Source organism: Buteo buteo, chromosome 9 (assembly GCF_964188355.1).
Source record: "Buteo buteo chromosome 9, bButBut1.hap1.1, whole genome shotgun sequence".
NCBI classification, from domain to species: domain Eukaryota; kingdom Metazoa; phylum Chordata; class Aves; order Accipitriformes; family Accipitridae; genus Buteo; species Buteo buteo.
Window position 1 is genome coordinate 45,453,505 of NC_134179.1, and position 23,284 is coordinate 45,476,788.

General features: G+C 73.1%; 1 protein-coding gene across 2 annotated transcripts; it reads left to right on the top strand.

Annotated features, from left to right (window-relative positions):
- Positions 1-700: 700 nt before the first annotated feature.
- Positions 701-23,107, top strand: RARA (retinoic acid receptor alpha). 2 transcript variants are annotated; one of them, XM_075036525.1, is made up of 9 exons: positions 701-834; positions 8,214-8,509; positions 19,909-20,057; positions 20,153-20,294; positions 21,293-21,453; positions 21,537-21,713; positions 21,791-21,995; positions 22,237-22,395; positions 22,691-23,107. In XM_075036525.1, the coding sequence occupies exons 2-9, from the start codon at positions 8,332-8,334 to the stop codon at positions 22,900-22,902; spliced, it is 1,383 nt and encodes a 460-aa protein (XP_074892626.1). In that variant the 5' UTR covers positions 701-834; positions 8,214-8,331; the 3' UTR covers positions 22,903-23,107. The 2 variants fall into 2 exon arrangements, with proteins under 2 accessions (XP_074892626.1, XP_074892627.1); XM_075036526.1 differs by lacking the exons at positions 701-834; positions 8,214-8,509 and adding an exon at positions 14,344-14,716.
- Positions 23,108-23,284: the final 177 nt, after the last annotated feature.

Genomic DNA, 23,284 nt, shown 5'->3' on the forward strand with positions numbered 1-23,284 from the left:
CTGAGGCACGGGAGCGCTGCTCAGAGAGCCCCGGTGGGCACCCACCCCTCCTGGCGTGGGCACCGCGGGGTCTGACAGGCACCCAGCGGCCGTGGAGGGGGGGACAGCGGGACCCCCACCGCGCGTCCGCTGAGGCTGCCCGGGCTCCTCGCACCTAGGACTTCCCACGACAGCTCCCACCGGGCTCTTGCGAGGTCCCCTCCCTGCGTGGGGCTGCGCCGAGGCTGCCCTTGGGCGAGCGTCGGGGTGAGTGGGGGGAGAGGGGCAACGAGTTTGCGGTTGCGCGGCCCCTTTAAGAGCTCCCCCCCCACCCCGCTCCACACACACCTTCGCGCGGCGCGCGCACCCACTTTCTCCCCTTCCGCCTTCTGGAGACTTCAAAGAGTTCCAATGCCGCGCCGGCCCCGCCCACGCCCCGCCCCTCCCGCCAATGGGGCACCGCCTCCGGCGGCGCCCCATTGGCGGGAGGGGCGGGGCGTGGGCGGGGCCGGCGGGAGGGGCGGGGCGTCCTCCCTCGCTCCCCCCCTCCGCCCTCCGCCGCCGCCGCCGCCGCCGCCCCGCCCGGCCCAGCCCCGGGTAAAGTTTCCCCGCGAGCACATGACTCGCAATGGCCGCGGCCGCCGCTCGTTAAGCTCCCTCTACCCCCCCCCCCAATCCCGTTAACCCCCCCTTCCCCCTTTTCCCCCCCCCTTTCCCTTCCCCCCCCCCTCCTCTCCCCTCTCCTCAACCTCCCAGGCCGGGTCTTTCCCCGTGCCCTCTTCTTCCTCCGCCATGCAACCGCCACCGGCAGCTTCTCGGTTTTAAGGATTTCGGTGTGACGGTCGCCGGGATCAGGTAAACGAGTGGGCCCCCGTGGTGGGGGAGGGAGGCTCTTGCCGCGGCTCCGGTACCGCCTCCCCGGTGTTGGGGGGGGGGGGGGGGGAAATCCGCTGCGTCGTGCCGGTGGCGGCGGGGGGGGGGTGTCCTCCCGGGGGGGCCGAGGACCGGGTGAGGGTGGTGGGTGCTGTCCCGCCGTGCAGCCGGGACACCCCCCGGTCGTCGTCTTCCCCCCCCCGTGGTGGGTTGGGGGGGTGGGGTGTCTCCGCCCCGGGAGGGGCTGCTGGGGGTCCTGCCCCGGGAGGAGCGTCTTGGGGGTCCTGGGGGGGGCCCCCCTCCCGGGAGGCGGTGCTGGGGATCCCCCTCCGGTAAGGGGGGGGAGGGGGGGAAATCCTGGGGATCCCCCTCGCTCAGTCTCCGTGATGGGGTCCCCGCGGGGGGGTGAGGGCCCCCGCCTGGCTGTGGCTGCCGTGAGCCCCAGACGGGCAGCGTTGTCCTCCGGCCCGGTTCCGGATCGTGGCTTTGCCCCCCCCCCCCCCCCCCCCGGGCTTGGCGGTGCTGTTCCCCCCCCCCCCCCCCCGGTTACCGGTGCTGGGGTTCCCCCCCCTCCCCGGGACCGGCTGGCTGGACGCTCCCAAGCGGCAGCGCTGCCCCCCCCCCCCCTTCCGAGGGCTCGGGGCACCCCCGACGCACCGAGCCGCGGGCCCCCACCCCGGGGGGGTCCGGGACACCGCCACGGACCGCCGTGCTAGGGCTGCCCCCCCCCCCTCCCGGGATCACCGGCCCCCCCCCGCCCCGGGCCGCCGGTACGCGAAGCCACGTCCCCCGTCCGTCCCCCCCCCGCCGTCCGCCTTCCCCTCCCCGGCGGGGGCGGGTGAGGGGGGGGCCGGGGCAGCTTCCCCTTTTCGGGGTGCGGGGGGACAACACACACACACACACCGGGGTGCGGACGGCGGGACCCGTCGGGTGAGCGGGGCCCGGATCGCGGGGGGGGGCGGCGGCGGCGGAGACCGGGGGCCCGGGGCCGGGGTCCGGGGGGGGCGGGAGCGGCGTCTGCGCCGTTTCCTGGCCGGCGGGCGGAGGAAGCCATCGCTCTCCGCGGCTGACAGGGCGCTGGCGCGGCGGCGGGGCCGGGGCCGGGGGGGGGGGGCGACGGGCGGGGGGCGCCGGTCGCCGCCTCCCCCGCCGCGGCAGATGCCCGGGGGCGGCGGAGCCCCCGCGGGCTCCTGGCAGCGGAGGGGAGGGGGGGGGGGTCCACCGGGTGTGTGTTGTTGTGTCCCCCCCCCACCTCCGGCCGCGGCCCCGTGGGTGGGGGGAGCCCCCCGGGGATGGGCAGCAGTGCCCCAGACCGCGGGGGGGGGCGGAGGGCTGAGGCTGGGGCCCCCTTGCCCGCTGGAGCCGGGGTGTCCCCTAAATCTGTGCCTCTGACCTTTGACCTCGTTGGGTGGTGGGGGCCGTCCCACAGCCCAGCGAGCTTGGGGTTTGGGGGGGGGTGACACAGGGGGACACGGGTGCTTCCCTGCGGTGGTCCCCACCAGTGACGCCGCTCGGGGGTGCCGGGCAGGCGCCGGGCAGCAGCTCTGGGTGCGGTGCCCCGACCGCCGGCCTCCGTGCCGGGATTAGCGGGTGACGGCTCGGTGGCTTAGCGGCCCCGCGGCCACCGCTCCCGGGCCATATGTCACCCGTGGGCCCCCGCGCCCTGCCCTTGGGGGTGACCTTGCTGCGGCGCGGGGACGCGCGTGGCCCCGTGGATGCTCGCACCGGGAATGCCGGCGGGTGCCCGGTCCCCTTGTCCACCGCTCGCGGCCTCCCCCCCCTCCCCGGGTGACACGGCCGCCACCAGCGGGCACCGGGACGGCGGGGAGGAGGGCAGAGCCCCGTGCCCCGGCCCAAACTGCCCGGTGCCTGTGGGTGCCCCACCCCAGCCGGGCTACCCGGCTTCGCCCGGCTGTCCTTGCACACCCGCCGCGTCCCTGGCGCTCGGTCCCCTTGCCGGGAGCGGTGTCACAGCCGCCGAGCCTGGGGAGGGCCCGTGCCGCCACCTGCCCTGCAGCACCGGGATTCACCAGCTCCACCACTCCGGCTCTATTTATAACCAGGAGGCTCTGGCGTGTCAACGTGCCACACTCGGCTGCGCCGGCCACGGGCAGAGCGTGCCCTGGGCCACCCGCCCCGGCAAGGACCCGTGCCGATGCCGGCACTGCCACCGAGGGGGTGGCTGGATTCCGGGGTCCCCTGGCCCTTTTTGGGGTGCTGTTGCAGCACTTCAGGCGGGCCCTCGGCCGGCGGAGCTCTGGGGGCCTCGCGGCGCGTGCCCGCAGCCCCCCCTGGCACCCCTGTGCAGCAGGGCCCCCCGTGGCAGTGCCAGCCCCGGGGCTCGGAGGGAAGGGCTGCGGTGCCGGCAGGCGTGGGGGGGCTGCGATCATATCTGCGGTGACACATGTGCTGATTACGGAAAATGGGTTAATCTCCCTGCGGCTGGAGGCAGCTTAGCGGGAGGGGGGGTTGGGGGGGAGCTGGGGGGGGGGTGGCTCGTGGCAGGGCCCGGCGAGGGGCCGCGTGCGCCCGTCCCGGCCTCCGCTGTCCCCGGCTGAGCCACGGCTGCCGGGCTGTGACGGGGGAACGCGGCAGCGGCACGCGTCCGCACGCCCTCCTGCAGCCGGCCCGGTTGCGGCACGGTGGGTCGCGGCGCCTGCGGCCCAGGGTGGTTCGGCTGCCCCAGGTTCCGCCAGGTCCCGGTCCTGCCCGTCCGGATCCCAGCCCCTCGGAGCCTGCCCAGGCCGGGAGCGCGGTGCCACCGCATCCCGGTGTCCGGGGGTGTCGAGCGGCTGCCTGCCCGTTGAGTCCACCCACGCCGGCCCCGGGCACCGTGTCCCGAGCGGCCCCGTGCCGCGGGCCGGCGGCGCAGCCAGCTGCACTTGTCTGCCGGCTGTCGCCGAGCCAGAAAGGGCTGTCTGGGGCCGCGCTGTTCCCGGCACGCCGTTCCCAGGGCGCCGGCTGTGCGCCGCATCCAGGGCTAAAAACAACCGGGGACTGCTGCGAGCGGCTGCCGTGGCACAATCCCGCCGCTTCCCGGGAGCTGGCGGGGAACCGGGATGGGGCACTCTGGGACCGTGACCCCCCCACCGGCAGCGGGCAGGGCTGCGGGACCTGCGGTTCCCTGGGCTGGTCCTGAGGGTCGGGGCTGGATCGCAGGGTGGGAGCCGGGCTGGGCCTGGGGGTGCCAGGGTGTGGGTGGGGGTCCCCAGGGTGCTGCGGGGCTGTCCTGCGGTGCGAGGGGCTGAGCCGGACTGGCCTGCTCCTTCCAGGATCCAGTGAGCCGGCACCCACGGGGCAGCCGGGCTGCGGTAGCGCTGGTGCCGGCGGCGGCGTGGCACGGTCGTGCCCATCCCGGGGGCCGTGGTGGGGGCCGGGGCACCTGTTCCTGCAGAAGAATGGCGCGTCTGGCGGCGGGTGCGGGAGGTGTAACCGGAGCGGCGCGTTCCCGGCGTAACCGGAGCTGGCCCGGCCGCGACAGGTGGAATTTCAGTTTGTGGCTCCCAGCCGGCAGTGGGACGTGGGGGTGCCGGGGCGAGGACCCACGCTGCGGGGTCGGCGGCCGCTCCCTTGGGTGCCGCTGTGCCCCCACGACGTGAGGAGACCAGCACGGACGCCGTCCCCGCCGGCAAGGACGCCGTCCCCGCCGTCCAGCGTGGCGTCCCTGGCCTCGCGTCCATGCTGGGGGCAGCGGCGGTGGCCGGGCCTGGGTTGCTGCTGGCCCACAGGGTGTGGGGACATCGGCACCCCCCCGGGGACCTGTGTGGGGCTGAGCGAGCCCCCGGGTGTGCCGCTGGCCCTCGGGAGCGGCATGCGGGTCCTGAGGTCCGCACCGGCCCCGGGACCCCCAGATCCCCTCGAACCGGGGCTGGGCGCACGCTGCCTGTGCCGAGCGTGTGCCGCCGGCTCCGGCCCTGCCGTGATTCACACCTGCCCGGGGACGTGAGAAACGTGACGGTGACTCACGGCCGAGATGCTTCGGGGCTACGGGGAGGGGGTCTCGCTCGGTGGCCCTGCCAGGGGGGCACCTCACACCCCCGGCACGGCGCTGGCTGGCCCAGGGGGAGCCGGGGATGGGGGGGGGGGCGGTGGCAGCAGGGGAGGGGGGGGCAGCCGGGCTCTCGGCCTCGCGTGTGAGGCCGCCCCGGGCTGGGTGCCGACAGCAGCGAGGAAACCGCAGGCTGTGACCGCACAGCAGCTTCGTGGGTGCTTCCTGCCCTGCCCGGGAGGCTGCCAGCGGAGCGGGGCCACCCTGCTCCCCCCGCACCGGGCCGGGGGGGTGGGCACGGCACCCCCTCCCTCTGCCCATGCGCCCGCAGGGGCGGCCTGGCACCGGGGTGTCCCCGTGACCTGTCGGGTGAGGATGGGGGACGCGGGCAGCAGCCACCCCTGCCAGGTTTGGGGAGCAGAGTGGGCTGGCAGGGGGCTGGGGCTGTGGGCTCCGGGGTGACGGAGTCCGGGGTGACGGGGACCAGGGTGACGGAGTCCGGGGTGGCAGGGGACCGTGGCTGAACTGAAACCTGGCCGCCCAGGAATCGAGAGCGGCAAGGGGAAGCTGCGGCCGCGAGCGCGGTGCCCGCAGGCATGACAGGAAGGGCTCGGTCACTGCCCACTGCCCCGCCAGGTACCCCACAGCAACCCTGGCCCCGCTTGCCCCCGCGGTGCTGGGGGGGGGGACGCACACACAGGGCGGTGCCCCCGCTCGCTGGCGTGTCACATCCGGGCGCTGGCGCTGCCATCGGCGAGTGCCCCGGCAGGAAGCGTGGCTGGGTTTGGTGGTGTGACATGGGCACCGGGGCTGGGGGTGCTGCCTGCACCGGGGGGTTTGGGGAGCCCGTGGGGTGGGAATGGGGGGGGGGTGCTGCTTGGCCCCCTCGACGGGCAGGGCTGGGGACGGCCGCTGGGGAGGTGGGTGTCGCAGTCTCGGTGCAATCCCTGCTGCTCTGTGGTTAGCCGCGCTGGCCGTGCCAGGCGCAGGGGAGCAGGATGCGGCCCTGCTCGGGTGTGCGCAGTGAATGCAGCCTGGGGTCACAGCTGGGGGGGGGGGCTGCGTTTTTGGTCGGGGTCTCTTGGGGGCCGGCCTGTCCGGGTGCGTAGGGTGGTCATGGTTGGGGTCGTGGTCGGAAGGTAGCTCGGGGAGCCGTGGTCCCCCCCCCAAGCCCTGCTGCTGCTGGCCCTGGGAACCGCTCGGGTCCAGGCGTCCGTGCGTCCGTCCGTCCGCTCCCGGGGGCCGCCCCCGGCCTGGGCGGGAGGTTCCTCGTGGCTGGGATTTGGCCCGGGCCCCGCGGCCGTGTTTTCTGTGGGGCTGGAACGAGGCGCTGGATTCCAGGAAGCTCCGGGCTCCGTCCAGCTCCTGCCGGGGACTGGAGGAAAAGGCGCCGGGGAGGGTGAGCACAGGCCCCCCCCACACCCCCCCGAGGGGCTGCATGGCCCCTGGCCCCACGCCGCTGGCCTGGGGCGCTTTGGGAGCGGGGCCTGTCCAGGATGCCCAGGGCCCCCATTTGGGATGCCCAGGACCCCCCAGTTGGGGAGCAGCCACGGGCCGGGGTCTGTGCCGGCACGGGGGGCCCGTGGGGGCTCCTTTGGGCTGCAGCTCCTTCTGCCCACGGGGACCCACAGGAGCGGGGTTGGCCGGGCTCCCTGCACCCTCCTGGCCGCTGCTGGTCCCCTGGGGTGTTGGGAAGGGGCCAGCAGCCGCCTGCCAGGTTTGGGGTGCACGGTGGCCAGCCCGGCGCTGCTGGCCTCGCTCGGTCCCAGGGCCGGCGGGGGGGGGGGGGGAGTGGGAGCGGGTTGAGTAATTGGGCCCCGGCGTGGCTGGCGCGGTGCCCAGCGAGCACTTGGCACCGGCAAACATAAACAGTTCTTCCCGCGCCTCCCTCCCCCCTGCTCCCCCCGGCCAGCGCGGCTCGGGGGCCACGGCCTGACTTGGGGGGGTCCCGGGCAGCCCCCCCACACTGGGGGGGGGGGCCGGGGTCCCTGTAGCCCCATGTGGGGACCCCATGGGAGGGCCGTCCCCTATCCGGGGCTGAGCCGTGGCCCCTGTGCCCGGGACGGATGCTGACCTGGCATCCGGCACCGTGCCCCGGCAGTGCCCGTGGGAATCCCGCACGCGCCGCAGCGCCTGGCGGGGCGCCCTGTGCCGGGGGGTGGGGGGGTGTGATGTGACCCCCACCCCAGCCGCTGCTGGGTGCCCACCCTGGGGGCAGCTGGACCATGGATGTCCCCGTGGGTGCTCCAGTGGGTCCCCACGGGTGGGGGGCAGCAGCGGGGCTGTGGGTGCTGGTGTGAGCTGGCGGGATGGGGGTCCGGTCTCCAGTGGGTGCACCTAGCTGGGTGCTGGGGGGGGGGACACACAGGCAGGGCTGTGCCCGGCCCAGCCCCTCCCCAGCGCCTCGCCGGGCGGCCCAGCCTTGTTCCTCTGGATCCTTTTCCGCCTCCGCGGGGCCGGGAGCCAGCACTCTCGGCAAATAAACAGCCCCCGCCGGGCCCCGCGCCAGCGCTTAAATAAACAGCCAGCCCGGGATTGTGAAAGCCCCGTGCCCCCCTTCCCACCGCCACCCCCCAGCCTGGCCCGGGCCGTGGGGTCCGTGCCCCACCGGGTTGGCGTGGGAGCTGCCGGCGCAACCCGGCACATGGCGGTGGCTGCGCCTCGACGGGCAGAGCCCGGCCCTGTGGCAGGCGGCCAGGCTGACGCCCCCCCGGGTGCCAGTCCCGGGGTTGGGGGGGGGGGGGGGGTTGAGCCCTCTCCTGCCCCGGGGGCCGGTTGGCTGAGCCCCCTCGCCCTGGGCGCAGGCGTGGGGGGGAGCGGAGCCGGCGGGGGCGCGCAGCCGTGACAGCAGAGAGCTGGGCTGGAGCGGAGCCGCTGTCCTCAGGGGACCTCGGTGTGCCCGTCCCCCGCCCCCCCCAGCTGCCTCGCAGCCCCCCCAGGCTGGGGCAAGGGGTGCTGCCGTCCTGGGACCCCCCCGCCATGCGCCCCTGCTCCTAGGGCAGGCTTGGGGGAACGGGTTCGGGGCCGTTGCATGACGCCTGGCCTAAGGGGCTGCCCTGTGGGGCCACAGTGTCCCCACACCGTCCCCCCGTCCCCTGCCCCCTCGCCCGCTAAGCCGGGATTAGCGACCTGTGGCTGCCGGGCCCCGCCGGTCCCGGTGTCGTTAATCTGGGGGATTGTCGTTAATCTCGTGGGGAGCGCTGCGCCCGGCCGGCTGCGCCCTCCTGGGGCCGGGAGGGGATGCGGCCCCTTTGGGGGTGGGGGGGTGGTGTCTGGGGAAACTGAGGCACGGTGGGTGGGTGCCCCATCGGGGCGGGGGCCAGGCATCCCAGCCCCTCTGCTAACCCCCCCCCTTCTCTGCTCCCCCCTGCAGCGTCGCAGGAGCCAGCGAGGACAGCCACCGGGCAGCGGGTCACCCGCGGGCCCCATGCTCTGCTCGGCCCCCGTGCCCAGCATCTGAGAGCCCCTGCCCTGCAACGGAGACCCCCGCCATGGCTAGCAACAGCAGCTCCTGCCCCACGCCCGGAGGGGGGCACCTCAACGGTTACCCCGTGCCCCCCTACGCCTTCTTCTTCCCCCACATGCTGGGGGGGCTCTCGCCGCCCAGCACGCTGGCCGGCATCCAGCACCAGCTGCCCGTCAGCGGATACAGCACCCCGTCGCCTGCCAGTGAGTACCGCGGCACCGTGGGGGGGTTGTGGGACCCCTGGTGCTGGGGTTGGGGCGCACAGGGACCCCTCTGTGCCAGGGTCTGTCCCCAGCGTGGGACACAGGTGCCACCCCCAGGCTGCTGCTCCGGCACTGGTCCGTAAACTGCCCCAGGGCGGTGGCACCGGTGAGGGTGGGGGTCTCCCTGCTCCCAGCCACCTCATGGCCCACCCGTGGGGAGCTCGGTTTGGGGGGCATCGGCTCCTTGTCCAGTGCAAAGCGAGCGCTGGGCGCTTCTCCCCACGTGTCCCCATTAGTGGTGCCGCTGGGGAAACTGAGGCACGGAGCGGGCAGTGGCACCCGGCGAGGTGTGTGTCAGTTAATTGCTGCTGTGTGGCTGCCTTCGTTAATGGCCGTGTTTATACCCCGGCTGTTAACGGCCCAGCTGGCCCTGGTTAGGGGCCGTTGGCTGTCACCGTCCCTGGCACCCACCGCGGCCGGGCTGGGAGATGGGGGGCTCGGCGGTGGCGGGGGGCCAGGGAGGCCCGCCGGTGCCGCGCTGCGTCCCCACGGCGGCTCTTTGTTCGCCGGCGGCGCGGGGGCCGCCCGTGGGGGAGGCGATGAAGGCAATCATCGCGTCTGCTCCTGATTCAATTTCCCCCTGACAGGGTCGTCCATCACGGCCCCGGTAATCACCACCCCGCCGCGCCGGCAGCTGGGAGCCGTGGGAGGTGGGCTCCCGGACGGGGTCCTCCCCGCGCCGTGACCCCAGCCCGTGGCTCACGGCGTGCCTCAGTTTCCCCGGATCCTCGCCGGGTGCCGTGGGGCGGCTGCCAGACCCCTTCCGGAACATCCCCGGCACCGCTGCAGACGGGCGCCCTTGCCCGTTCCCGCGCCGTGCCGGCATGGGTGCCCCGCGGCACCCGCCGTCGGGGAGGCCCCCGTGGGTCGGGGTGTGGCGGGGGCCCCCCCCCAACCCGTCCCTGGCCCCGGGGGACGGTGCAGGCCCGGGCAGGGCCGGCCTCGGGCGCTGTCCCCCGCCGGAGCCGCCCCGGCGGCGGTGGGACCCAGTGGGACCAGTTCAACGACTGGGTGGTGGCGGGTGGGGCCCCTCCCCCGCGCTGGCTCTGGGGCCATTCCCGCCGCACGGTGTTGTGGGAACGGGCTGGAGGGGGGGGGCGCCTGTCGTGTCCCCCCGCTTTCTTCTCTGGCACTGAGGATGGGGTCCATGGGCAGGGGGCCAGGCAGGGCTGGAGGGTGCTGGGTGCCGGGTGGACCGTGCCTCAGTTTCCCCTTGCCCTTCCCTGCTGGGGTGCCCGGGGATCCCAGGGGGTGGGGGCATTGTGTCTGTCCCCCCCCGTAGCACCTGTACAGCCTGGTGGGTGCCCTGTTTGTGTAGGTCCTACAGTATTTGGTGTGTGCCCAGGCAGGATGCTCCTGCTCGCCCTCCTGGTGGCGGGGCTGGCAGGGAAACACCAGGGTCCGCGTCCCAGCTGGGGGGGTCTCGGGGCTGGGGGGCCACGGAGGGGCCCTGGTGCAGCCACCCCCTCCTCACATGCGTCTGGCCCCGCCGCCAGCCCGCCCTCGCCAGATGTGCTGCAGCTGCCTGGCCCCGGGGCCAATCCGGCTGGGCCCTCCTGGGGGTGCAGATGCCCCCCCCCCGGGGTTCAGCCGGGCGCCCCACTGGGGCTGCGGGTGTCGGGACAGGGATCTGCTGGGGCTGCAGGGGGGCTGCTGGTGCCGGATCTGGCCCCGCGGGGTGCCGTGTGCTTTGTCTTCGGCGCGGGGAAATGGGATCTGCCGTGATCTGTGTGTGGTGCTGGGGGCTGCCCCACTCGCCCCGGGCGTGGGTGCAGGGGGGGCCCGTTGCACCCCCCCTGGCCTGAGGTGGGTGTCCCTGGGTGCCCTGGGAGCCACCGTCCCAGCCGGGGCCAGACCTGTGCGGGGGGGCCCTTCGTGCCGTGAGTCGAGAATGCCCGGCAAAGGGAAAGTGAGCGGAGGTGCTGGGCACGGCCCTGGGGACCCCCAGGCATGGGGGCCCCCCCCAGCACAAGTGCTGCAGCTTCCCCTGCGGGGTGAGGACGGGACCCCCTGCCCCACACTGGGCCCCGATGTGGGGTGGGCAGGGGACAGTAGCGGTGGGGGGGGGCACCTGGGGCCGGAGTGGGGCCTTGCCAGGCTCAGAGCTGCGTGTGGGCACGTGTGCGCTCGCACACTGGGTGTGCATGTGTGTGCAACGCTGCGGGGGGGGTGCGCGTGTGCGTGCACCCCGTGCAAGGGGGTGTGCACATCCGTGTGCGCGTGGAGCTGGCTGCGTGCGTGTCCGTGGCGCTGCGCGCGTGCGCTGCCAGCCGTGCCTGCGCGTGTGTGTGCACGCCCGTGTGCGCGCAGCTGGGGCGGGGGGGGTGTGTGTGTGTGTGCATGCGTGTAGCAAGTGTGCGCAGGGCTGAGCAGCTGTGCGGGGGGGGTGCGTGTGTGTGCGCGCGCGTGTGTTTGCTCAGCGCCCAGCCCACTGTGCGTGTGCCCGCGCACCCGCGCGTGCACGCCGCACGCGGCCGCCCGTGTCCCCGTGCCGGGTGTGCGCACGCGTGTCGGTGCGTGTGGCGGTGCCAGGGCTGCGCCTGTGCCCTCGTCCCCGTCCCCAGGGGGGTCCGCGGTGGCCTTCTGCCGTGGGCCCCGGTTGACCCTGGGGGTCCCCTCCCCTCGCCCAGCGCTGGCCCACGGAGGGTCTCGGGGGGCCATAAGGGATTTCCGCCCGTCGCCCCGCGAGGGTCTCCCTGGGCTGCCACCCCCACCGGGGACCCTCCCTCCGCCCCGGTTCCCAGGCTGCGGGAAATGGGACCCCAGCGCGGCCCCCCCCTCCCCCTGCAGCCGGGCCCCCCAGCCCAGCTCTGGGCTGCCGGGACGGGGGGCCCCCGCGGCCGGGTCCGGCCTGTCACCCTACCCGCTGGCTCCGGTTTCCTCCGCGCCGCAGCCGCTCCCCCGCAGCGCCCCGTAATTAATTAATTTTTAAAAATTAATGAGCAAAACGTGCTCCCTGCAGGCCGGGGGCCGCGGGCGGGGGGGTGGCGGGGGCTACGGGGGCCCCATTTGGGGCAGGGGAGCCCCTGTGGGGTGCGATGCTGGGGACCCCCCCCCCCGATCCCGTCCCCCCCCCATCCCCACCCGGGGAAGATTGATGAGGCCGGGCTGGGCGCTGGGCCCCCGCGCCTGGGAAAGCCCATTACGGCGGAGGTTTTCTATCACTGTCACGGGGGCCGGGGGGAGCCGCCTGCGCCGGCCGGGAATTCGCCGCGCTCAAAAGCCGCTGAAGGGGATAAATGGGGTCTTTTGAAGTGGGCGGGCGGGAGGGGGGCTGCGGGGCCCCGAGGTGCCGGCGTGGGGATGGGGGGAAGGGGCCGGGGCTGGGTACCCCCCCTACTCGCAGGGCTGGGGACGGGTGGGTTGGCGTGGGGGTCCCGCGCGCCCCTGCCCACGTCCCGTCGTCTGCTGGGGCCGTGACGCTGTGCTCCCGAAGGTGCCCGCTCCGGGGTGTCCCCCGTGGTGTCCCCGCGGGCTTTGTGGCCGGGTCTCCATCGTGCTCGCGGGGGCATCTTGCGTCCCCCGGAGCATCGGCCGCTCGCGTGAGCGGGGCCAGGAAGAAGTGGGGCCGAGGGGTGCTGTTGGGGGGGCCCATTCTGGTGTCTCCAGGCTGCTGGCGGGGCGGTGGGACGTGGCGGTGGGACAGGGCGCGTGGCAGGGCGTCCTCGTCCCCCTGGTGCCACGGGGCTTCGTGCGGGGCGCTCCCCTCGCCCAGTTCCTCTTGGCTTCTGCATTAAGGCTTTGGGTTTGGGTTTTTTTGTTGTTTTTTTTTTTTTAATCTCTGTTTCTTCCTGTTGCCGTCGGCGCGGGACGGGAAGCGCTGCCCGGTGGGGCGGCCGCTGGCGTGCGTGCATGGCACAGCCGTGCCGTGGCCGAGCCGTGCAGTGCCACCGGCCCGCGTCCCCTCCGTCCCCTCCGTCGCAGCCACATTCTTTCCAGCGCTGGTAAATGAGTCAAAGCAGACATTTGTCATGTTCGCTGCAGGAAGTTGGAGGAGCGCTGGGCTTTTGTTCAGAAACCTGCTGGCTAAGCAAAGCCTTTGACTTTCTATTATTATTTAAACAGGCGCTGCTGATCTGCTCTGCGCAGACACACACGCACACGCTTGCACACACATACACACGCACACGCCTCCCGGCCTTTTTCTTATTCTGTTTTGTTTTTCTCCCCTTTCCCCCCCCTCTCTTTGGAGGGGGCAGGTTGGAATTAAAAGCGGGGTGGCCCCGGCTGCTCACTTTGGGGCCGGGGTTGGAGGTGCGGGGGGGCTGCCGGCATGTGCCGGGCCGGGGTGCGTGGGTGTGCAGAGTGCGGCCGTACCGGCGGGAGGGTGCCCGCAGCATCGGGGTGCGTGTGCGCACGCTGCCGTGTGTGTGCATACTGCCGTGTGCGCACACGCGTGCACACGCACATCTGCTCATGCACGTTCCCTGCTTGCTGCACGTGGCCGGGCTGGCCTGCCTCTTCCCACCAGTGTCCAGCCGTGCACACGCGTGTGCTCCTCCTGCCCCTTGCACGTGGCAGGACCCGGGCAGGGGTTCGGATGGGCCCAGCACCCCGGGCTCTCCCTCTAAGGGCACGCCTGTGGTGGGCAGCGCGGAGCTGGGGCAGAGCGGATCCCCGTGGCGTGGCAGAGGCCGCGTGCCCGCCGTGGAGCTCACCGGGGCTGGGCCCGGCGGCATGGCTGTGCCGGTGGTGCCGCCCTGCAGGAAGCGAGGGTGGGTGGGTGAGACCGTGCGGCCGGGAGGTTACCGGCGCGTCAGGGAAGCGGCACCGCCGGCGCCCGTCCTGCCAGCCTGGCCTGTGGCCGCCGTCCTCGGCGTGGGTCCGTCCCTGTCTGGGTGGGGGCAGCGGGGCTGAGCCGGCCGTGGTGCGTGGGGCGATGCTGGTCTGCGTGGGCAGTGCCGTCAACCGCTTGGGCGGCCCCGGGAGAGGCCCTGGTTTTGGGGTGTCACTTCCCGTGGGGACCTGTGTGCAGGGGCAGCGCAGTGGGGAGGGGTAGCATGCGGTGCTCTGCCCTACACGGACCACACGCGAGCACACACGTGTGCGGTGGGGCTGTGCACACGCGCACACACAGATACAGCGGGGTCGCGCACACACGCACACGTATGTGTTCGCACGCTCAGCCGGGGACACGGTGTCACACACATGTACGTGTGTGCAGCAGGAATGCACACGTGTGTGTGCGCGCACACGCTGCCCTGTGCACACACGCAACCCCCCCCCCCCCATGCAACGGTGTAGCGGGAGCACCCGTGGGCCCCTCTGCAGGGGGGTGCAAACCCTGTCACGCAGCAGCAACATGCATGCACACACGCATGTGCACACACACACACACTCCCCCCCCACCCCGTGCGGTGGCACCCGCACCCCGGGGGGGGGGGGGGGCGGCCGGGGGTCAGGGCGAGGTGAGCCCTTCCCCGCCGGGTTCACCCGCAGTTCACCCGCATCCCATTAGGCAAATGAGCCCCGGCCCCGGGCAGCCCCCGGCCCCGCCGTGCGCCCCCCCCAACCGCGGCCGTGTCCCCCCCCCCCGTGCGGCCGGTGCCGGCGGTCCCGGGGAGGGGAGGCAGCGGCGGCGGGGGAGGACGGGGGCGGCCCCGCGGCGCGGAGCGGGTTAAGGCTGTGGGGAGGCGGCTGGTGTCGGGAGGGACCGGGGCTGCCGGAGCCGCAGAGCCGGCGGGGCTGCGCCTTCCTCCCCTCCCCCTCCTCCCCCTCTTCCTCCTCCTCCTCCTCCTCCTCCTCCTCCTCCGCCTCCCGTCGCCGCCGCCGCCGCCTGCCCGGGCGCGGAGCGGAGCGGCGGGGCCCCGCTCCCCGGCTGAGCCGCGGCGGGGCCATGGCAGAGCGGCGCGGGGCGCCCCGGGGGCCCGGCTGCCGCGGGGGGGGGCGCTGACCGCCCGGGGCCGGCCCCCCCCCGCCGCCGCCGGATCGGGGGAGCCGCCCCCCCCTCCCACACACACACCCCCCCCACCCCTCCGCGGCCCCGGGCCATGTACGAGGGCGCGGCGGTGGCGGGGCTGCCCCCCGGCCCCTTCCTCCGGATGGATTTCTACGGGCCGGGTCGGGGTTGCCTGCTGCCGGAGCGCGGCCCCCCCGCGCCCCGCGGGACCCCCCGCCGCCCCCCGCCCTGGAGCAGCTCCGGCCGCTGTAGGTACCTGCGCCCCCGGGGGGGGGCGGCCGGGCCCCTCACCGTGGCCTCGGGCCGGTGCTGGAGCCCGCCCGGGAGGGAGGGGGGGGGGGGCTGAAAGAACGGCCTCAAACCCGGCTCTGATCCGGGCGGGGGGCGGGGGGGAGAAGGCTGCGGGGTTGGGGGGGGGTGCTGGGCGCTGGGAGGGGTGCTGGGGGCTTGGCCGTGGGCGGGGGTGCTGAGCAGGGGGGTGGGTGCTGATGGCGGGGGGGGGAGTGCCCGGCGCCCTCCCCGCCGGCTCCATCGCCGGGCCGAGCTCTGCGCAGATGCCGCCGGCTCGGCCATAAACAACCCTTGTCCTATTTCGGCGAGAGCTGGGGCGGCCGGGCCGGGGCTGAGCCCGGCGAGGCTGGGGAGGGGGGTGGGTGTCGGGGCCCGGCGGGGCACCCCCCCCTTCCCGCGAGTGGGGTCCGCGGCAGCGCCAGCTCCGCCGGGAATTTCGTTCCCTCCTGATAAGGGCGCCGACAAAATCCAATTAACTACAGAGCCGCTGCGCCTGCTGCTGCTGCTGCTGCTGCTGCTGCACGGGTGGAGGGGGAGCGCTGGCGTGGACACCCCCCCCCGCCACAGCCGTGCTGGGGATCGGGGTGTCCTGGGTGCTGATGTGGGGATCCGGCTGGCAGGATCCTGCCCTGTGTCCTTGGGGGGGGGGGTGTCACAGCCTGGTGTCCCCCGTGGGTCCCCCGCCGTCCTTGGGGACGGGCAGGCCCCGTGCTCTGTGCAGATTGGGGGGGGGGGGCATCTCCGTGCCAGGGTGGGCAGCAGCAGACCCCAAGCTGCCAGCCGACCCAGGGGCTGCCACCCCACGGGGGGACACACAGGGCCCTGCTTTGTGCCCACCGTGCAGGGGTGAGGGTGGTGTGGGGGGTGAGTGGGGCCTGGGCAGGCTGGAGGGGGGGTCCCTGTGCCCGCCGCCCCCCCCAAGTGGGCAGCCGGCCAGCCTGGCCTGGTGCCCAGGGGCCGCGGGCAGCGATAACGGCCCGGGGAAAGTCCTGCCGGGCTCCGTAGGACTTTCACCCCATAAGGGCTGCGGGGGCCCTCCCACGGGGTGCGGGCTGGGGGACCGCCTCGTCCCTGAGGGGGCTGGCGTGCCCCTCTCCCTGCCGCCCGTTCGCCCTTCCCGCGGCGATGCCCCATGCGGTGCCCGTGGCCGGGGGTGCGTCGCCGTGGCCCCCGCGGTCTCGCTCCCCCCCATTGTCTTGGGACCGCTCGACCTTTCCGCTGGCATCGAGCGCGGCGCGAGGGGCCTTTGTCTGCAGCTGGGGACGGCGCGGGGCTGCCGGGGGGGCTCCCGCCGCTTCTGGGGGGGGGTGCTGCCTTTGGAGCCCCGGAGCAGGCAGGGCGCTGGCAGGGGCTGTATGTCCCAGTCTCTAGTGCCATCCCCTTAGCACAGACACCCCCCCCTTAATCCCACTGGGGCCATGCTGTCCTGAGTGGGGTTGCTGGGGGCCATCGTCCCTGCCCTGTACCCCCAGTCCTGCAGGAGAGGGGCCTCCTGGCCAGAGCTCCCTCCCGGTGGGCTGCAGCTGTGGGTGGACCCAGGCCAGGGCACCTCCGGGGTCTGGTCATGGTGACCGTGACCCGGCAGGCACGTGGGCAGCGGGTGCCGGCAGGACTCCCTGGCAGGGTGCCCCAATTCCTACGTCACGCCGAGGTGCCGTGTCTCCCCAGCCTGGGGGTGCCAGCCCGCGGCGCAGCTCGGTGGTGTCGGGGGCGGCCGTGCCGTGCCTCAGTTTCCCCAGAGACAGCTGTGGCTGGGCTGTGCCCAGCGGGGCTGGCCCCGAGGTGCTGGCTGCTGGCCCGGCACCGACGCTGCTCTGCCCGGCGGGACGCCATCTCGCTGGCACAGGGGCAAGAGCCGCTTTTTGGGGCACGCGGAGCCTGCCTGCCGCTGCAGCGGGGCCTGGGGATGCTGCCATGACGCAGCTGGGGAAACTGAGGCACCAGGCGGTTCCCGATGGCAACGGGGGGGCTTGCGGGAGTCCACTGAGGCAGTAGGCATCCCCTGCCTGCCTGGGTCCGCATCCTGCCGGGGGTTTTGGGGGGGTCTTGGGGGGGGGTACGTAGGGTTGGGTTGTGCATGAGCACCGCCCCGCTGGGCACGGGGTGGCCCCGCCGTCGCCTCGAGTTAGCTGCGCTCCATCACCCTGGGCCGGCCGGTGGCGCGCAGCCAGCGCAGCGCTGCGGCACGGGGTGGTGGCGGCGGCGGCGCAGCAGATGGGTGAGTCGGGGTGGTGGGGACCCCAGACCCCGGTGCTGGTGGAGGGGGGACGGGACCCCCTGGGTCCACTGGGCAGGATACCCTGTGGGGACCAGGTGGGGTGGTGGTGTCCGGTGGGCTGAGCGCCGTGCCCGGTCGCACGTGGGCAGGACCGGGCACCGCATGGCCTGAGGTACCCCATGGCTGGGGGCTCCCGGGACCCTCCTTCGCCCACCTCGCTCCCGCAGAGGCGCAGGAATTCGGGGCACGTGGGATCCTCATCTGCAGGAAAGCCCTGAGCGGGCACCCACCCTCCTGCCGGCTGTGCCGGGCCCCGCGGTGCGGCCGTGGGGCTGTCCTGCCTGGCATGGCGCTGCCAGACACACCGGGCCCTGCAGCTGCGTCCACCGGCTGGGGCTTTGCTTCTTGGGTGTCCCCCCCAAGTTCCGGAGGCCTGGGTGCCATTCCCGGCTCTGGCCCGGGAGTGACGGCCGGTTGTTGGCGAGGGTAGCGGCAGTCTGGGCTCCGGGGTCCCCCCCAGGCCCTGGCGCACGGTGTGGCCCCGCCGGCGCTTTCCCACGCCGGGGTGTCGGGGTGCCGGGTTTCGGGGTGCCCCGGGGTCCCTTGGTGCGGGCAGGAAGCGGCCGGCGGGGCCGCGGGCGGGGGCGGCGCGTTCGCCCGGGGATGCTGGCGGAGCCGCAGCATCTGGTCTGCAGCTGGGCTCCGCTTCCTCAGTATGGGGGGGGGGGAAAGAGGGGGGGCAGGATGCCTGGGTCCCTCCTGTTCCAGGAGATGGGGCTGGGGGAAGGGAGGGAGCTCGGACGCCGGGGTCCCTGGTGTCCCGAGCCGGCCCCTCCTGCACCCAGCCCCACAGGAACAGGGGAGGTTTGCACCCATCCTGCCCGATCAGCACCTTTGGGTGCTGCTCTGTGCCCTCCCATTGTGCCGCAGGGGCGTGAGGGGCACTCAGGCCTGACGCCACTGCGAGGGGCTCTGGGGGTGCGCTGGCCGGGCAGGCGGCCCCGTCCCCTTCCCGGTGGCACCGTGGTCCCTTCGCTGGTGGCTGCGGTGGCAGGGGATTCCCGTGGTGCTGGCACAGCCGTGCCTACCGACATGCGCCGGCGCGAGGGGGGGGGAGCCGGGTCCCCTCCCCCCCCCTTCCGCACCCAGCACATCAAAATCTTGTCAAATCTGCATTTTGTGAGTGCAGCTCTCCACGAGGAAGTTCTTAAATTATATAAAAGAGGCGATAAATTATAGACGACGTTCGCTCAGTCACTTTAATGGCTCCGCTCCCTCAAGTGGCAGAGCGGTGATTTATTCAGTGCCGCCCAGGAAGCGCTGCCCGGGTCGCTCGCCTCCGCACCCCGCACGCTCGTATCCCACCCCGCACGCTCGTATCCCACCTCGCACGCTCGCTTCCGTACCCTGCACGCTGGTATCCCACCCCGCACACTCGTATCCTACCCCGCACGCTCGTATCCCACCCCACACGCTTGCCTGCGTACCCCGCACGCTCGTATCCCACCCCGCACGCTCGTATCCCACCTCGCGTGCTCGTATCCCACCCCGCACGCTCGTATCCCGTCCTGCACGCTCGTATCCCACGCTGCACGCTCGCCTCTGAGCCCCGCCTGCTCGCCTCCACGCTGGCGCGCTCTCCCGTCCCTGTTGTGTTGGGGGACGAGCATCGTGGGTGGCTTTGTCCCCGTCGTCCCCCCTCCCTGGCTCCATCTGCACCCATGACCTTCGGCGAGCGGCCGGTGGCACAGCCAAGCTGGGGACCCCCCACCCTTCATCCGTCACCCCCCACAAGCCCCACCAACCCCAGTGGGACCCCTCCTCAGCTTAGCTCTAGGGTTGGGGGGGGGGTGGGTGCCTCCGGCCGGGGTTTCTCCCCGCAGCACCCCGGCCCCGGGGGGAAGCGGGCTGCGGCGGGGCCTTTTTTGGGGTGCAGGGGCCGGCGGGGCGGGCTCCCCCGCCGGGCCCGGCCTTTAATATCCTGTTTGACTGGTTCGCTTGGCTCCTGCTGCAGAAAAACATTCGCAAACATCCCAGAGGAGCCGGGGAGCGCTTAACCCCTGCCTGGCTGCACCCCGCGCCGGGGGCTGGCACCCCAGCTGCACCGCACCCCCGCCATGGCTGGGGCTACGCCGGGGCGGGGGGACGGGGCTTGTCCTGGGGGGGTTCGGGCACCTCCCGGGTGGTCCTGGTGATAGTGGGGGATAGGGGTGATCCTGGGGGGCAGCGGGCATGTCCCACGGGATTTTGGGGTGCGGGAGGGGGAGCCGGCACGTCCCATGGTTTTGGGGAGCAGTGGGCACTGGCTGCGTCCCCCGGGCTGGCTCGGCTGTTGCAGCACATGGTGGCTGGGGGCTCCCCCCCCCCGTCATGGGGACAAGGGCAGCGCTGCCCTCGGGGATGTCCCCCACGGGGGGGCCGTGGGGTGCCGGCTGGGTGCCACCATGCCCGTCCCCTCCTGGGGGGGCTGTGCCTTCGGTGCTGGGGTGGTGGGCGCAGCGGGTGGTCCCCGCATTGTGCACACGTGTGTGCAAGGGAGTGCGTGGCACCGGACCCCGCACCGGGACTGCACCGCGCCAGTCCCGCAGACGCCATCGGTGCCGCCCGCGCAGGGGGCTCCTGGGATCCCGGCTTTTTTCTTTTTTTTTTTTTTTTTTTTTTGTCTGCCTGAATTCCACATCGTCTCTGTGGCCTGGAAATGTCAAGTTGCATCTTCCCAGCTCACATCCTCTCCCCACCAGCCCCGTGCGACCCGGCCCCGTGGCTGGGCAGGGCTGGGGTGGGCAGCGCAGGGAGGGGCCGGCAGGACCACCGGACCCAGGGACCAGCCCTAGCGCTGTTCGGGGGGTGCGGGATGGGGTGGGGGGGTCCCCGCAGGGCCAGCCCTGCCCGGGGGTCTCCGTGTGCTGAGTGCCGCCGCCTTCCCTGCAGCCGTCGAGACGCAGAGCACCAGCTCGGAGGAGATCGTGCCCAGCCCACCCTCGCCCCCGCCCCTGCCCCGCATCTACAAGCCCTGCTTCGTCTGCCAGGACAAGTCCTCGGGGTACCACTACGGGGTGAGCGCCTGCGAGGGCTGCAAGGTGAGAGCTGCCAGCGTCCCGAGCCGGGACCACCGTCCCCGCGGGTGCCCGGGGTCCCCGGTCCGGGCGCTGACCGGGACGTGCGGGGTCCCCAGGGCTTCTTCCGCCGCAGCATCCAAAAGAACATGGTGTACACGTGCCACCGGGACAAGAACTGCATCATCAACAAGGTGACGCGCAACCGGTGCCAGTACTGCCGCCTCCAGAAGTGCTTTGAAGTCGGCATGTCCAAGGAGTGTGAGTGTGGACAGGGGTGGGACAGGGACGGGGATTGGGATGGGGACGGGAATGGGGACACCCTGCCTGGGTGCAGCCGGGGGGGGTGGTCCTGGTGGCGGTGGGCCATCCCGGCAGCCCCCGCCATGTGCCCAGTGAGGCCCCTGGGGGGATGGTGGGTGGGGGGTGGGGGGGCCCTGGATTTGTGTCACAGCCTGGCCGTTGCCCAGGCAACGCGTGATGGATGATGTCAGAGATAAATGATGCTGACGAGGCCTCCTGGCGTCTGCGTGCCAGTTGTCATGGTGCCCGGCTGTACCCCCAGCGCGCGGCACGGCATCGCCGGGGATGGGTGACCGGGGGCGATGGCTGCTGGGGCGCAGCTGCCCCCCCCGCCCAGTCCTGCCCCATCTGCCTGCCCCTGTGGGGGCCCGTGACCCCCCCGGGAGAGGGCTGGCAGATGCTGGGGTGGGCCGGGCACTGCCACGGGGCGGGGGGGTGTTCAGCATCCCAGGGGCTGCGGCTCAACCTGCACCTAAGGGGGGTCCTGGCCCCCCCACGGCCCACAAAGGCTGATCCCTGTGGGGTTCGGGGCTGAGGCTGTCCCCGGCTGCTCCCCCCCTCCGCCGCTGCCGCCTCGAGGGCATCCTCCGCACGCCCCCATGATGAGCGTGGTGGCTCAGCTGCCATTTTCTCTCCCTGGTGTTATTCTCCGCTGTATCGGCTTTGCAGAGCAGAGCTGAGCACTGTCCCCATGACCAGGGGTGTGCCCCCCCCGCCACGGGTGTGCTGTCACCCCTAATTGCCTCCTAATGACTTGGGGGCTTATTTAAAGGAAAGCTGTGCAGGCTGGCGGCTCCACTGGCCATTTGTCACCGCGGCTGATCCCATCACGGGCGGTGGGGTCCTCATCCTGCCCTGGGGGGAGGCACAGAATGCCGAGGGGCCGAGCCCCACCTTGGGCAGGGGCTGCTGAGTGGCAGCGGGGCCGGGTGACGCTGACCCCGCCGTCCCCACAGCCGTCCGCAATGATCGGAACAAGAAGAAGAAGGACGTGCCCAAGCCGGAGTGCTCGGAGAGCTACATCATCACGCCCGAGGTGGAGGAGCTCATCGAGAAGGTGCGCAAAGCCCACCAGGAGACCTTCCCCGCCCTCTGCCAGCTCGGCAAATACACTACGGTGAGTGTCGGGCGGTCCCGGGGGGGGTGCTGGGGAGCGCGGCAGCCTCCCCCGTGCCCTCATCCCCCCGTTTCCCTCTGCAGAACAACAGCTCGGAGCAGAGGGTCTCCCTGGACATCGACCTGTGGGACAAGTTCAGCGAGTTGTCCACCAAGTGCATCATCAAGACGGTGGAGTTTGCCAAGCAGCTCCCCGGCTTCACCACGCTCACCATCGCCGACCAGATCACCCTCCTCAAAGCTGCCTGCCTCGACATTCTGGTGAGAGCGGGGACTGGGACGCGGGCAGGGACGGGGAGGGGACACCAGGCTGAGCCCCTCGCCCTCGCTCCCCCCAGATCCTGCGGATCTGCACGCGCTACACGCCGGAGCAGGACACCATGACCTTCTCGGACGGGCTGACGCTGAACCGCACGCAGATGCACAACGCCGGCTTCGGGCCCCTCACCGACCTGGTCTTCGCCTTCGCCAACCAGCTGCTGCCGCTGGAGATGGACGACGCCGAGACGGGGCTGCTCAGTGCCATCTGCCTCATCTGCGGAGGTGGGTGCCGGGCAGTGTCGAGGGGGGGTGCAGCCTGCCCTGCTGTCCTCCCCAAATGGGGGACGAAGAAGACCCCAAATGGTGCCCTTTGCCATGACACAGCCACCCCAGTGACTCCCTTGGGGCCCGGTACAGGGAGCTGGGCCGTATCTGCGCCCACGGGGGACAAAGGGGAATGACAGGATGAGTGCTGCCCCCCCATAACCACTGTCCAACCCCCCCCACCCCGCTCCCCGCCCAGACCGCCAGGACCTGGAGCAGCCCGACAAAGTGGACAAGCTACAGGAGCCGCTGCTGGAGGCGCTGAAGATCTACGTGAGGAAGAGGAGGCCCAACAAACCCCACATGTTCCCCAAGATGCTCATGAAGATCACGGATCTCCGCAGCATCAGCGCCAAGGGTGAGCGCTGGGGCAGGGCCGGCCGCGGCTCCGTGTCCCAGGGGAGCATCCCTTGGGATCAGCATCGTCGTGGGGAGGGGGGGTCCAGGTCACGCGTCCTTCCCCAGGGCACGGCATCCTCCGGAGGGGACGAGGGAGGGGATACCCCCAGCACTGCGTCTTCCAGGGACGCTGGGGACGTGGCCGTGTCCCTTCTCCTTGGCACCTGGGGCGGGGGGGGGGGGAGCAGAGCCGGGGGTGCTGGTTTGGGGGTGCCAGCAATGCCCTGCCCTGCTGACCCCGACCCTTCCCGCAGGCGCCGAGCGGGTGATCACGCTGAAGATGGAGATCCCAGGGTCGATGCCGCCCCTCATCCAGGAGATGTTGGAGAACTCGGAGGGCATGGACACGCTGGGGGGGCAGCCGGGTGGCCCCCGCGCCGGCAGCCTGGGGCCCCCCCCGGGCAGCTGCAGCCCCAGCCTTTCGCCCAGCTCCAACCGCAGCAGCCCGGCCACGCACTCGCCGTGACCCGCGCCCGGCGCGCACCAGGACAGAGCCCGGCACGCCGGCATGCGGGGGGGGGGGACGACGACGACACCCTGCGACTCGGCCCTGGCTGCAGCCCCCCCTGGGGCGGACTTCTCGGCAGCCCCCGCGCCGGCGCAGCCCCGGGACTCCCCTGCCGGAGCGGACCCCCGCAGGGAGCCCCGAAGCCCCCCGGACACCAACCCCCCCCCCCCAACCCAGCCCCGGGCGAAGCGCGTTGGTTGAGTCACATTTCAGGGGCGCGGGGGCCCTCGGCCGCATCCCCGGGGACACCCCGGCCCCACCAGCACCAGCACACATGGGATTGCGACCACCGAGCCACCCCCCCGTCCCGTCCCGGCCGTCCGGCGGGGAGGACCCGGCC

What these genes read in the sequence shown, in the direction of transcription:
- RARA (XM_075036525.1), top strand. Translation starts at nt 8,332, where the DNA reads ATGGCTAGCAACAGCAGCTCCTGCCCCACGCCCGGAGGGGGGCACCTC. An exon ending in AGTCGGCATGTCCAAGGAGT is followed by an intron (nt 20,295 to 21,292) that starts GTGAGTGTGGAC and finishes CCGTCCCCACAG; the next exon opens with CCGTCCGCAATGATCGGAAC. An exon ending in AGCTCGGCAAATACACTACG is followed by an intron (nt 21,454 to 21,536) that starts GTGAGTGTCGGG and finishes TTCCCTCTGCAG; the next exon opens with AACAACAGCTCGGAGCAGAG.